This window comes from Mizuhopecten yessoensis, unplaced genomic scaffold, assembly GCF_002113885.1.
Source record: "Mizuhopecten yessoensis strain PY_sf001 unplaced genomic scaffold, ASM211388v2 scaffold6405, whole genome shotgun sequence".
NCBI lineage: Eukaryota > Metazoa > Mollusca > Bivalvia > Pectinida > Pectinidae > Mizuhopecten > Mizuhopecten yessoensis.
The window spans coordinates 10491-23990 of NW_018406533.1; the positions used below are offsets into that span (position 1 = coordinate 10491).

Here is a 13500-nt window from a genome sequence, read left to right on the forward strand (position 1 = left end):
GAGATATTGTGTTTAGAATCGAGACTCCCTTTATTGTGTTAAGAATCGAGACTCCCTTTATAGTGTTAAGAATCGAACCTCCCTTCATAGTGTTAAAAATCACGACACCCTTTATAGTGTTTACATGTAAAATCGAGACTCCCTTTTTTGTGTTTAGAATTGAGACTCCCTTTATTGTGTTAAGAATGGAGTATCCCTTTATAGTGTTTAGAATCGAGACTCCCTTTGTAGTGTTTAAAATCGAGGCTCCCTTTATAGTGTTGAGAATCGAGACTCCCTTTATAGTGTTTAAAATGGCGCTCCCTTTATAGCATTTAGAGTCGAGACTCCCTTTATAGCATTTAGAATCGAGACTCCCTTTATAGTACCAATAAATGTATGGCTGCACTTTTTTCTGACATGCAATGGGTACGTTTTGTTTTAATGAGGAAGTGGGGTTGGTTGGAGTTTTAAGATCAAACTTGACTGTACCCACTGGAATACGTTGATCTGATATTCCTCAATTCATACTATAAAGTAGGCTTAACGTTACATGAAGTATTGTTATGCTACATGTTGGAAGCGCACCGACCCACCGAATACAAATAATAAACAAAATCAGTATACAATAATAAAAAATAAGTCCGCGAGCAACCTTAAGCTACCCTTACCGGTGCCCAGACCAAGAATGTTATAAAGCAACAAAAGTACAATGTGTCATTTAATTTAGTTTCGTTTGTTTAAAATTACAAACTTGTACATGTTTTCTTCTAGATTATTCAATAGCCTGATCAGCAAAGACAGAATCAGTCTTCTGCAGCTTTCCAAAATGTATCTGGATTGCCTGGTATCATCGGTCTACTAGACGGAACCCACATAACGCTTGCTTATTCCCCAGGTATGAAGCTTTACTTTTCAAAGCAAATAAATTTGTATCCATTTTTCAAAAACTAAATTGAAATTGTTGGTATGAAAAAGTCAATTTCTTTATATGACAGGTAATAATGCGAACTATTTTAACAGGAAAGGCTGTCCCTCTATGCAGTTGCAGCTAGTCGTCAACCAAGACCTGATGCTAATTCATGCCTACACAGGCTGGCCAGGTGCTACCCATAATGCTCGTGTGTACAGTAATTCAGCTTTTCCCTGTGATGCCCAAAGATTGTTCCTACCTAACCATTACCTACTTGCCGACTCTGCTTTCCCGCTGTCAGATAATATTGTTACATCCTTCAGACAACGGCTCAATAGTAACGTGCGATTCAATAAAGTTGTGTCATCAGTAGGGCAGTCAGTTGAAAGGGATATAGGACACATGAAGGGCCGATTCCGAAGGCTACGGGAAATAACACTAAGTGACCCATCAGATATATGTGCCATGATAATGGCTGGTTGCATCTTGCACAACCTCTGTATTGTAAATGAGCCAGATGTCATTAATGACTACATCGAACCAGATGCTCATCAACCTGTGAACAACTTAGTTTACGCAGGTGTTAATCCCAATGCTGGAGTTGCAAGAAGAAACTTGCTTCTCGAATTATTGCCCTAGAAGATAAGTATGCCATTGACATGTTAGTTGGAATATATCTTGAAGAACTATCTACATATTTTGTTAATGTCCTCTTTGAAATATAGATCTAATAAATGGACAAATGCTTTTGTGTCATTGTCAAAGTATATTGCCACTTCATAGAAATATTCAATGTTTGGCATGTTCTGTAATAGCCAATTACGTTCTGCTCTACTGCTCCAGACATGATGACTAACATCAAATCAAGGAAAATTTGGTCACTAACCATGACATCAACAAAGTGAAAATATTTGTTTCCATAGCTGCACACATTGGAATGAAAATGTATTGGCTAGATATCTGTCCATGATGACTAAAAGTTTTCCAGTGCTGTCAAAAGCATGGCTGTTTGGAACAGTTTCTTAAGCAGCTTGTTCGTCAATAGGACACAAACATAGTGTGTCATTCTAGAATGACACACTATAATTCTGAGTTCCGAATTAATGGAACTGAACAAAAAGAAACCACATGAATAATGGAAAGTACTTTATTGCAACAATATTAATTAAGTTTTCCAACGTTCTTACTTATTTCGTCATACAAGGCACTGTGTAATGATTGGTGTAAGTTTCTTGTGCTGTGATGACTATGAATATGTATCCGACTGGCTGCCCAGAGTATCAATTGTAACACTAGGGGATGTTGAGGCTTTGCACCCATAGACAGCATTAAGTTCTTCATAAAAGGGGCAAGTTTGAGGATGGTTACCAGTTTTTGAGTTTTGGTCTTTGGTATGCATGTATGTTTTCTGTATGTTTTTTCCACTTATTGATACACTGTATTGGTGTAGCCTTTCCAACGTTCTTACTTATTTCGTTCCACAAGACACTGTGTGATGATTTGCCACTCAGAAATTTTTCATTTTTCTCCAATCTCAGCAGGACAAGGTTGAGTGCTTCTGCATTTCTCCAGAGCTTCTAATCGCCTGTAAATATAATATATTTAGTAAAACATATATTCGTCTTAATTTCTAATAAACTTTAAACACTGTAAAAGCTGAAGATGTTGTTTGGCCAACAGGTGTATTACAGCCATACCTCGGTTAGCATGGGCCGTAACAGCATGGCAGTCACACAAGCACATTTCATATGTTTACAAAGTTTAGAACGTTAATAGTCTGGAATAATTGTAACAGACAAACAACCTGACTCCAGTATAAAACCCGTCTTCCTTAACTTTGAAAGGGGGAGGTAACGAACACTCTTATATCGTATTAATGGAACTCTTTGTAAATGGTGAATTTTGTAATTTTGTTGGCCCCTCAGTATGGATACTAGTAGTGAGAGGTCATGTCTAGTGGAACATGCTATACACAACACCTGCATTGGGTGAGATGTTGGACACACTTTTCTGTTCTGCTTCTTCTCTGGATCAAGTGGTATTAACTGAAAAATATAAATAAGCAAATATACCTATCTCTGAACACACACATTTGGAGAACATTGTTCAGAAAGATAGCTCACTTTAATTCTGCAATCTGGTATCTTATAATTTATTACAAAATTCAATGTATAAAGCACAATCATAAATAAATACCTGTTGGTGTCACAGCAGTAGGCCTTGATCTCTCTACGGTTGATGTACTGGCTTCTGAAAAAGTATGATTGTCAACCAGTTATAACACATCCTAACTTGCTTGGTTTTTTGAGTAACACTTCACACCTGGTCCATATGCAATACTTTGCCTGCTCAGCATCTTACTGTATTTATCCTGCAATAAGCGCTGGGGGCCAACAAATAAACTCTTATTATAATTGGGGGAGGGGGCTTATTGCAGGGCATTGCAATACCATTTATTGGCATTTCTCCTTAACTGTAATAGACATGGGTGGGCTTATTGAATGATACATACAGTAATGTTTCATGCATTATTTATCATATGCATTTTGTCCAATACAAATAGTACAAGTACATGTCTCAGATTTTCTAAACCAAATACATTTGGCCATGCATGAGTCAAGGATCAACACACACTACATTATCATATGAACTCCTTTAATTTAGCATTTTACTGATTTTGATTAATTTTCTTTGCCACTGAATTTTGTGAAATTAAGAATGTGCAAACATTTTTGTAGGGGATTATGGCACATTCTACAGGAATACAGGCTAGTTTACATGATACATACCTGAAAAACCTTCCTGAGGCTCAGCACTTGCCCTTGATGGCAATCTTTTTAGTATTTCAGTTATTGTGGTGGCATATTTCGGATTAAAAATAAACGTACAGTATATTGTATTACTTCTCTCATTATCTGATACCTTTTTTTAAATCAAACTGTTAACGAATATTAACTTTCAGGTCTGCTTTTGAATTTAAAATATTTAGAAACATACATATAAAGGCCTAAAGTCTGGGATTACTTTTAACTAAGTTGACTTTATAAATTTACATTAAATACGTGTATATATAGGCCTATATATTTACCTCCTGAATCTACGAGTTTTGCTGTGGTACTGTCACACATAAGACGGTATCTTCCTCCATTTGCCCTCAATTCAACTTCAGTGTATGAACTTGGGCAAGTTTGGGGTTTGTCACCATTAGTTTCTTGGATTCTCACCCTAAAAAAAAAAGATCTTCAAAGATAAAAGGGATCTCTAGATATACTGAAGATTCTATTGTTAAAAAAAAGTAGAGAATGATATATAGATCTAGGCCTACTGGTTTATATTAACTTTATCAGGCTCGGGCTTCACGTAGGGCTGACGAATCTAACTGATCACACATGATCTACACACAAATTTTCCCCTTGACAAGTCGGCGGGAATCAGGCCTAAAAATAATGTTAAGTACTACAATCCACGCCCTAATTTAACCCGACAACCTGGATTGTCTACTGGTAATACATTCATTTAAGGATTGACCTTCATTTTGACTGCGTATACGGTAGTATGAACGCAGTTGGCCACGAACATATTCTATGGAGCGCGTAAGCGCTCCATAAAGAATATGTTCGTCGCCAACTGCGTTCATACTACCGTATACGCAGTGAAACTGAAGATCAATTTTTATATTTACATATTTGCCTACTATGATGGTACACTCAGAATAAAGCTAACTCCAATACATTTGCTTTTATACTGGTACAAAACCTCCGTAACGTGCGTAAATTCAAACAAACGAACAGCCTACAGCCTGCGAGCAGCGATGGATCTCCAACGTTACCATTATGACGTCACAATATAAATTACGTCATCAATAGGAAACAATGGTCTCCAAGGAATCTCACTGCGTATACGGTAATGTATACGCAGTCACGGTTTACACAGCTTCAATGGGAGCGAATGTAAATATATATAAATATTCAACACTCATGATAGAAAAATGTTACTGTAGAACGTTTCAACTCGTCACAATACAAAATTATCTTAACTCACATGTCGCATTCCTTTCTGATGTCCGCCATCTTTACTCCCGCCCAACTCTCCGAAATCGTGAGTTCCTTATACGACCTTCCCCTGCGTCTGAAATCTATTTTTAGTACACTCGAGTAAGAACCATGCCCGAGTTATAGACGAAGGCAGCCTTACATACATAGAGGGAGTTGTTTAACAGTTTAAACATATTTGACCCTTGTGACTTTGAAAATGGGCAAAGTTATTTATTTGAACAAACTTGGTAGCTCTTCATCCCAGCAAGCTACTGGCCAAATATTTTCAGCCTGGGTCTCTTGGTGATTCAAAAGAAGGTGTTTAAAGTTTTCAACATATGATACCGACGCATTCGGCAAGATCTGGACGCAATCTGGACTTAATCGGCTAGAAACGGCAATGAACAATTTCCCCAAATCGTGCCCGTTCATCACGACAGCGTCCCGATCCACACGACACCGTCAAGACACCGTCCAGACAACACAGGATATTGTTACGATTTTGATCCGCATGGTTCCCGTTTGAGATCAGACAGCGCTACGATACGAAAAGCGAAAAAGTCGAATTACTATCCTCAATGATCTGGAATGTCCTATCATTGTTTGAACGCAGTCGTATACGTTCGTAACAGAGTCCTACGGATCGGTAGGGTCCGGAGAGGTCGGCCAAGCACTCCCGACAGTTAGGTGCGTCCCGTAACATTCGGGAACCTCAGCCGATTTTGTTTAGTCGGATTACAATCGTGACTATGTTGTGACAGATTCTGCTGTATCGGATCAAAATCGTAACAATATCCTGTTTTGTCTGGACGGTGTCTTGAAGGTGTCGTGTGGATCGGGACGCTGTCGTGATGAACGGGCAAGATTTGGAGAAATTGTTCATTGCCGTTTCTAGCTTTTCTAGTCCAGATTGCGTCCAGATGTTGCCGAATGCGTCGGTTCACTGTCCGGTCACTCTCTGATCTCTGTCGGAAACGCGTTCGGGAGAATCGGGACGCTGTCGGGACAGATTCGGTCGTTTTTTACCATGCGGAAGTTACAAATCGGATCAGATTCGGATTGAGAACGGGAGAATCATGACGAATTCGGCTGGAAACGGCTGAGTCAGGACGCTTCCTGAACAATATCTGATTGTGAATTTCCCGCCACGAATCACACGATCTTGATCCGACTTTTGATTTTTTTAATCGGGAGCGGTCCTTTCAAGGACGGCAGTAACAATCCTGAATTTGTGACTGAGGCTTAACATAACCAAGTTACAGACAGAGATTTAGATTAATCGTAACATATAACTGAGGCTTAACAGAACCAAGTTACAGACAGAGATTTAGACTGATCGTAACGTGTAACTGTGTGTTACCAGAACAAATTTACAAACAGAGATTTAGACTTAGAAACGGCAATGAACAATTTCCCCAAATCGTGCCCGTTCATCACGACAGGTTACATGTTACGATCAGCCTAAATCTCTGTCTGTAGCTTTGTTCTGTTAACGCACAGTTACATGTTACAATAAGTCTAAATCTCTGTCTGTAGCTTTGTTCTGTTAACAAACAGTTACATGTTACAATAAGTCTAAATCTCTGTCTATAACTTTGTTATGTTAATACACAGATGTATATAAGTACGCTGTGAGATCGTGTTACTAGTGTATAAGTACACTGTCAGATCGTGTTAAATGTACTATTCCTCTTAAAATGTATATAAGTACATTTAACACGATCTGAACATGTGTACAAGTACGCTGTCAGATCGTGTTACTATTCCTCTTAAAATGTTTATAAGTACGCTGTTAGAGTGTGTTACTATTCCTCTTATAATGTATATAAGTACATTTAACACGATCTGAACATGTGTACAAGTACGCTGTCAGATCGTGTTAAATGTACTTATATACATTTTTATAGCAATATTAAGATCGTAACATGTAACTGTTTGTTAACAGAACAAAGCTACAGACAGAGATTTAAACTGATCGTAACATGGAACTGTGTGTTAACAGAACCAAGTTACAGACAGAGATCTAGACTGATCGTAACACGTAACTGTGTGTTAACGGAACCAAATTACAGACACAGATTTATACATGTTACGATCAGCCCAAATCCCTGTCTGTAACTTTGTTATGTTAATACACAGATGTATATAAGTACGCTGTGAGATCGTGTTACTAGTGTATAAGTACACTGTCAGATCGTGTTACTATTCCTCTTATAATGTATATAAGTACGCTGTTATATCGTGTTACTATTTTTCTTAAAATGTATATAAGCACGCTGTTAGATCGTGTTACTATTCCTCTTATAATGTATATAAGTACGCTGTGAGATCGTGTTACTATCCTCTGAACATGTGTACAAGTACGCTGTCAGATCGTGTTAAATGTACTATTCCTCTTAAAATGTATATAAGCACGCTGTTAGATCGTGTTACTATCCTCTGAACATGTATATAAGTACGCTGTTAGAGTGTGTTACTATTCCTCTTATAATGTATATAAGTACATTTAACACGATCTGACAGCGTACTTGTACACATGTTCAGAGTAGACTGATCGTAACATGTAACTGTGTGTTAACAGAACAAATTTACAAACAGAGATTTAGACTGATCGTAACATGTAACTGTGTGTTAACATAACAAAGTTACAGACAGAGATTTAGACTGATCGTAACATGTAACTGGGTGTTAACAGAACCAAATTACAGACACAGAATTAGACTTATCGTAAATTGTAACTGTGTGTTAACAGAACAAAGTTAAAAACAGAGATTTAGACTGATCGTAACATGCAACTGTGTGTTAACAGAACAAAGTTACAGACTCAGATTTAGACTGATCGTAACATGTAACTGTGTTAACAGAACCAAATTACAGACACAGAATTAGACTTATCGTAAATTGTAACTGTGTGTTAACAGAACAAAGTTAAAAACAGAGATTTAGACTGATCGTAACATGTAGCTGTGTGTTAACAGAACCAAATTACAGATACAGATTTAGACTTATCGTAAATTGTAACTGTGTGTTAACAGAACAAAGTTACAGTCAGAGATTTAGACTGATCGTAACATGTAACTGGGTGTTAACAGAACCAAATTACAGACACAGATTTAGACTGATCGTAACATGTAACTGTGTGTTAACAGAACCAAATTACAGACACAGATTTAGACTTATCGTAAATTGTAACTGTGTGTTAACAGAACAAAGTTACAGACAGAGATTGAGACTGATCGTAACATGTAACTGTGTGTTAACAGAACAAGTTTACAGACAGAGATTTAGACTGATCGTAACATTTAACTGTGTGTTAACAGAACAAAGTTACAGACAGAGATTGAGACTGATCGTAACATGTAACTGTGTGTTAACAGAACAAATTTACAGACAGAGATTTAGACTGATCGTAACATGTAACTGTGTAGATTTAGACTTATCGTAACAGCAAACTGTGTGTAAACAGAACCAATTTTAAGACACAGATTTAGGCTGTCTTTAACAGCAAATGTATGTGCTTGATTTCAATTAGTGATTTATGATTTCGTTGTTCATTTATAGATAAGAAAGTCACTAACGCACAAGTTAAAGACAGGCTTCAATGCATATGCACTCGGAGGTTAAACAAATGTGTCCCTAATAACGTTTGAAAACACTTAATTTTTGTTTTATCACTCCAGTGATGAATTATTAGATCCTGCCATTTTTCTAAAATGATACGTTGTAAAGCAGTGTTCGTGTAGCGTTTGTGGAGTCTCGGCTTTAAACGAGAAGACTGAGCTTTGATTTACTGCCATAACCCTTTTCCGATCATACCAATGCAATCCGCCATCAGAGTTGTCCGGGTTTAGAGTCCGTTTACCCACTATTTACTACACGTCAACTTACACAGAAAGTGCTATTATGACCGTGGTAATATGTTGGTTTACTTCATTTGAGCACATCATTTCCGATATTATAAAATTCGATCAGAGAGAACCGTATGCTGACTTGACATGTGAAGGGTGGGAAGACACTCTAATGAAATAGGTTTCAAGTAGAAAATCAACATTTTATCCCGAGATTACGCCGACGTCAGGTGATTACTGAGGAGTGGTTGTGGTGCCTGGAGAGGTATGGACGGACGAAGCGTCGAAATTACCTTTGGGACCAGTGGCGGGCTGCTTAGCATTCGCGACAAACAAAGTGAGACTTATTTATTACATGGAGGGTCATTGATCAAAACGGTCTGCAGACGAGCTAAATACTTCGATAGAGGCTTGGACGCGGACTGTATTTTCTGTCGTTTTACCGTTGAATGAGTTAATACTTTTCTTGCTTAAGTTTCCTATTCTAATGACCACGAAAAATTGAACTAGTTTATGCTATCATAACGTTAACATTAGACTATCTTTTATGAATAAGTAATAATTTAGTATGTCTCTCGATTTGACATTACAGCAACAATTTAGACAGTGTTCCCGATGTATTTAAAGGGGACGTGCCTTTGAAATTGTTTTTTTGAATCTGCGATGACGTGATTTCTGTTACGTGATTGTTAATAAAACTTATGTAAGGAATGACTATCGTAGCATATTAATCAAGGTTTGTGATGGCAACCTTTTTAGTGATGTTGTTAACGGGAAAATAAGACGCAATATATACAAAGATAAATGAATAATACTAAAAACAAATTAATACATGTATATATATACAGTTATATGAATTTGATATTGATAAATCGCTTTAACAGGAATGCTACCTGACAGCGTATTTTTATACATTTTAAGAGGAATAGTAACACGACCTGACACGTACTTATATACACTTTAAGAGGAATAGTAACACGATCTGACAGAGTATTTATACACATGTTCAGAGGATAGTAACACGATCTAACAGCGTACTAATATACATGTTCAGAGGATAGTAACACGATCTAACAGCGTACTTCTATTAATTATAAGAGGAATATTAACACGAATTGACAGCGTTATTGTACATATGTTCAGAGGAATGCATGCATGTTCAGAGGATAGTAACACGATCTGATAGCGTAATTATATACATTTTAAGAGGAATAGTAACACGAACTGACAGCGTTCTTGTACACAGGTTCAGAAGAATGCATGTTCAGAGGATAGTAACACGATCTGACAGCGTACTTATATACTATTTAAGAGGAGTAGTTACACGATCTAACAGCGTACGTATATACATGCTCAGAGGATAGTAACACGATCTCACAGCGTATTAATATACATTTTAAAAGGAAAAGTCACACGATCTGACAGCGTACTTATATACATTTTAAGAGGAATAGTAACACAATCTGGCAGCGTACTTATATACATTATAAGAGGAATAGTAACGCGACCTGAAAGCGTACTCATACACATGTTCAGAGGAATACATGTTCAGAGGATAGTAACACGATCTGACAGCGTTATTATATACATTTTCAAAGGAATAGTAACACGATCTGACAGCGTACTAATACACATTTTAAAAGGAATAGTTACACGTTCTGACAGCGTACTTGTACACATGTTAAGAGGAAAGTACATTGTAACAAGAACTGACAGCGTACTTATATACATTTTAAGAGGAATATTAACACGATCTGACAGCGTACTTATACACATTTTAAGAGGAATAGTAACACGTTCTGACAGCGTACTTGTACACATGTTCAATGGATAGTAACATAATCTAACAGCGTACTTATATACATTTTAAGAGGAATAGAAACACGATCTGACAGCGTACTTATTCACATGTTCAGAGGATAGTAACACGATCTGACAGCGTACTTATACAGATTTTAAGAAGAATAGTAACACGATCTGACAGAGTACTTATATACATTTAAAGGGGAATAGCTAGTAACACGATCTGACAGAATATTTATACACATCTTCAGAGGATAGTAGAACGATCTGACAGCGTACTTATATACATTTTAAGAGGAATAGTAACACGATCTAACAGCGTACTTATATATATTTTCAGATGAATAGTAGCACGATATAACAGCGAACTTATATACATTTTAACAGTAATAGTAACACGATCTGACAGCGTACTTATACACATGTTCTGAAGATAGTAACACGATCTCACAGCGTACTTATATACATGTTCAGAGGAGAGTTACACAATCTAACAACGTACTTATATACATTTTAAGAGGAATATTAACACGATCTGACAGCGTACTTATACACATGTTCAGAGTATAGGAACACGATCTGACAGCGTACTTATATACATTTTAAGAGGAATATTAACACGATCTGACAGCGTACTTATACACATGTGTAGAGGATAGTAACTCGATCTGACAACGTACTTATACACACGTTCAGACGAATACATGTTCAGAGGAAGAGTAACACGATCTGACAGTGTACTTATACACATGTTCAGAGGATAGTACCACGATCTCACAGCGTACTTATATACATGTTCAGAGGATAGTAACACGATCTCACAGCGTACTTATATACATTTTAAGAGGAATAGTAACACGAACTCACAGCGTACTTATACACATTTTAACAGGAATAGTAAAACGATCTGAAAGCGTAATTACACATGTTCAGAGGAATACATGTTCAGAGGATAGTAACACGATCTGATAGCGTACTTATATACATTTTAAGAGGAATAGTAACACGATCTAACAGCGCACTTATATACATTTTAAGAGGAATAGTAACACAATCTCACAGCGTACTTATATACATTTTAAGAGGAATAATAACACGATCTGACAGCGTACTTATACACATGTTTAGAGGATAGTAACTCGATCTGACAAAGTACTTATACACACGTTCAGACGAATACATGTTCAGAGGATAGTAACACGATCTGACAGCGTACTTATATACATTTTAAGAAAAATAGTAACACGATATAACAGCGTACTTATGTACATTTAAAGAGGCAGAGTAACACGATCTGTCAGGGTACTTATATACATTTTAAGAGGAATAGTACATTTAACACGATCTGACAGCGTACTTGTACACATGTTCAGAGGAATACATGGTCAGAGGGTAGTAACACGATCTGACAGCGTACTTATATACATTTTAAGAGGAATACTAACACGATCTGACAGTGTACTTATACACATGTTCAGAGGATAGTAACACGATCTGACAGCGTACTTATATACATTTTAAGNCTATTTGCACGATCTGACAGAATATTTATACAAATCTTCAGAGGATAGTAACACGATCTCACAGGGTAATTTTATACATTTTAAGAGGAATTGTAACACGATCTGACAGCGTACTTATATACATTTTTATAGCAATATTAACACGACCTGACAGCGTACTTATATACATTTTAAGAGGAATAGTAACACGATCTGCCAGCGTACTTATATACATTATAAGAGGAATAGTAACACGATCTAACAGCGTGCTTATATACATTTTAAGAGAAATAGTAACAAGATCTGACAGCGTACTTAAAAACATGTTCAGAGGAGGGTAACAGGACATAACAGCGTACTTATATACATTTTAAGAGGAATAGTAACACGATCTGCCAGCGTACTTATATACATTATAAGAGGAATAGTAACACGATCTAACAGCGTGCTTATATACATTTTAAGAGAAATAGTAACAAGATCTGACAGCGTACTTAAAAACATGTTCAGAGGAGGGTAACAGGACATAACAGCGTACTTATATACATTTTAAGAGGAATAGTAACACAATCTGACAGCGTACTTATATACATTTAAAAAGCAATAGTAACACAATCTGACAGCGTACTTATATACATTTAAAGAGCAATAGTAACACGTCCTGACAGCGTATTGATATACATTTTAACAGGAATAGTAACACGATCTGACAGCGTACTTATATACATTTTTAGAGGAATTGTAACAAGATCTAACAGCGTACTTATACAATTTTTAAGAGGAATAATAACACGATCTGACATCGTACTTATTCACATGTTCAAAGGATTGTAACACGATTTGACAGCGTACTTATACACATGTTCAGAGGAATACATTTTCAGAGGATAGTAACACGATATGACAGCGTACTTATATACATTTTAGGAGGAATACTAACACGATCTGACAGCGTACTTATACACATGTTCAGAGTATAGGAACACGATCTAACAACGTACTCATATACATTTTAAGCGGAATAGTAACACGATCTGTAAGGGAACTTATATACATGTAAAGAGGAATAGTAACAAGATCTTACAGCGTACTTATATACATTTTGAGAGGAAGAGTAACACGATCTGACAGCGTACTTATATACATGTTCAGATTATAGGAATACGATCTAACAGCGTACTTATATACATTTTAAGAGGAATAGTAACACAATCTAACAGCGTACTTATATACATTTAAAGAGCAGTAGTAACACAATCTGACAGCGTATAGTAACACCTCCTGACAGCGTACTGAACTACATTTCAGCAGGAACAGTAACACGATCTGACAGCGAACTTATATATATTGTAAGAGGAAAAGTAACACGATCTAACAGCGTACTTATATACATTTTAAGAGGAATTGTAACACGATCTAAC

General features: G+C 36.7%; 1 protein-coding gene and 1 long non-coding RNA gene across 5 annotated transcripts; one reads left to right on the plus strand and one right to left on the minus strand.

Annotated features, from left to right (window-relative positions):
- The first annotated feature begins 1018 nt into the window (after window positions 1-1018).
- Window positions 1019-1531, plus strand: LOC110452102. Its single transcript, XM_021500424.1, has one exon. It carries the CDS (start codon window positions 1019-1021, stop codon window positions 1529-1531), a length of 513 nt encoding a protein of 170 aa, XP_021356099.1.
- A 512-nt stretch (window positions 1532-2043) lies between these two features.
- LOC110452101 lies at window positions 2044-4739 on the minus strand. Of its 4 annotated transcripts, none has more exons than XR_002463139.1 (5): window positions 4649-4739; window positions 3682-4117; window positions 3089-3142; window positions 2872-2937; window positions 2044-2477 (listed from the first exon to the last, which is right to left on the minus strand). It is a non-coding gene; the product is annotated as an uncharacterized LOC110452101 (long non-coding RNA). The 4 variants fall into 4 exon arrangements; XR_002463138.1 differs by having other exon boundaries at window positions 3981-4117; window positions 4624-4739; XR_002463137.1 differs by having other exon boundaries at window positions 4624-4739.
- Window positions 4740-13500: the final 8761 nt, after the last annotated feature.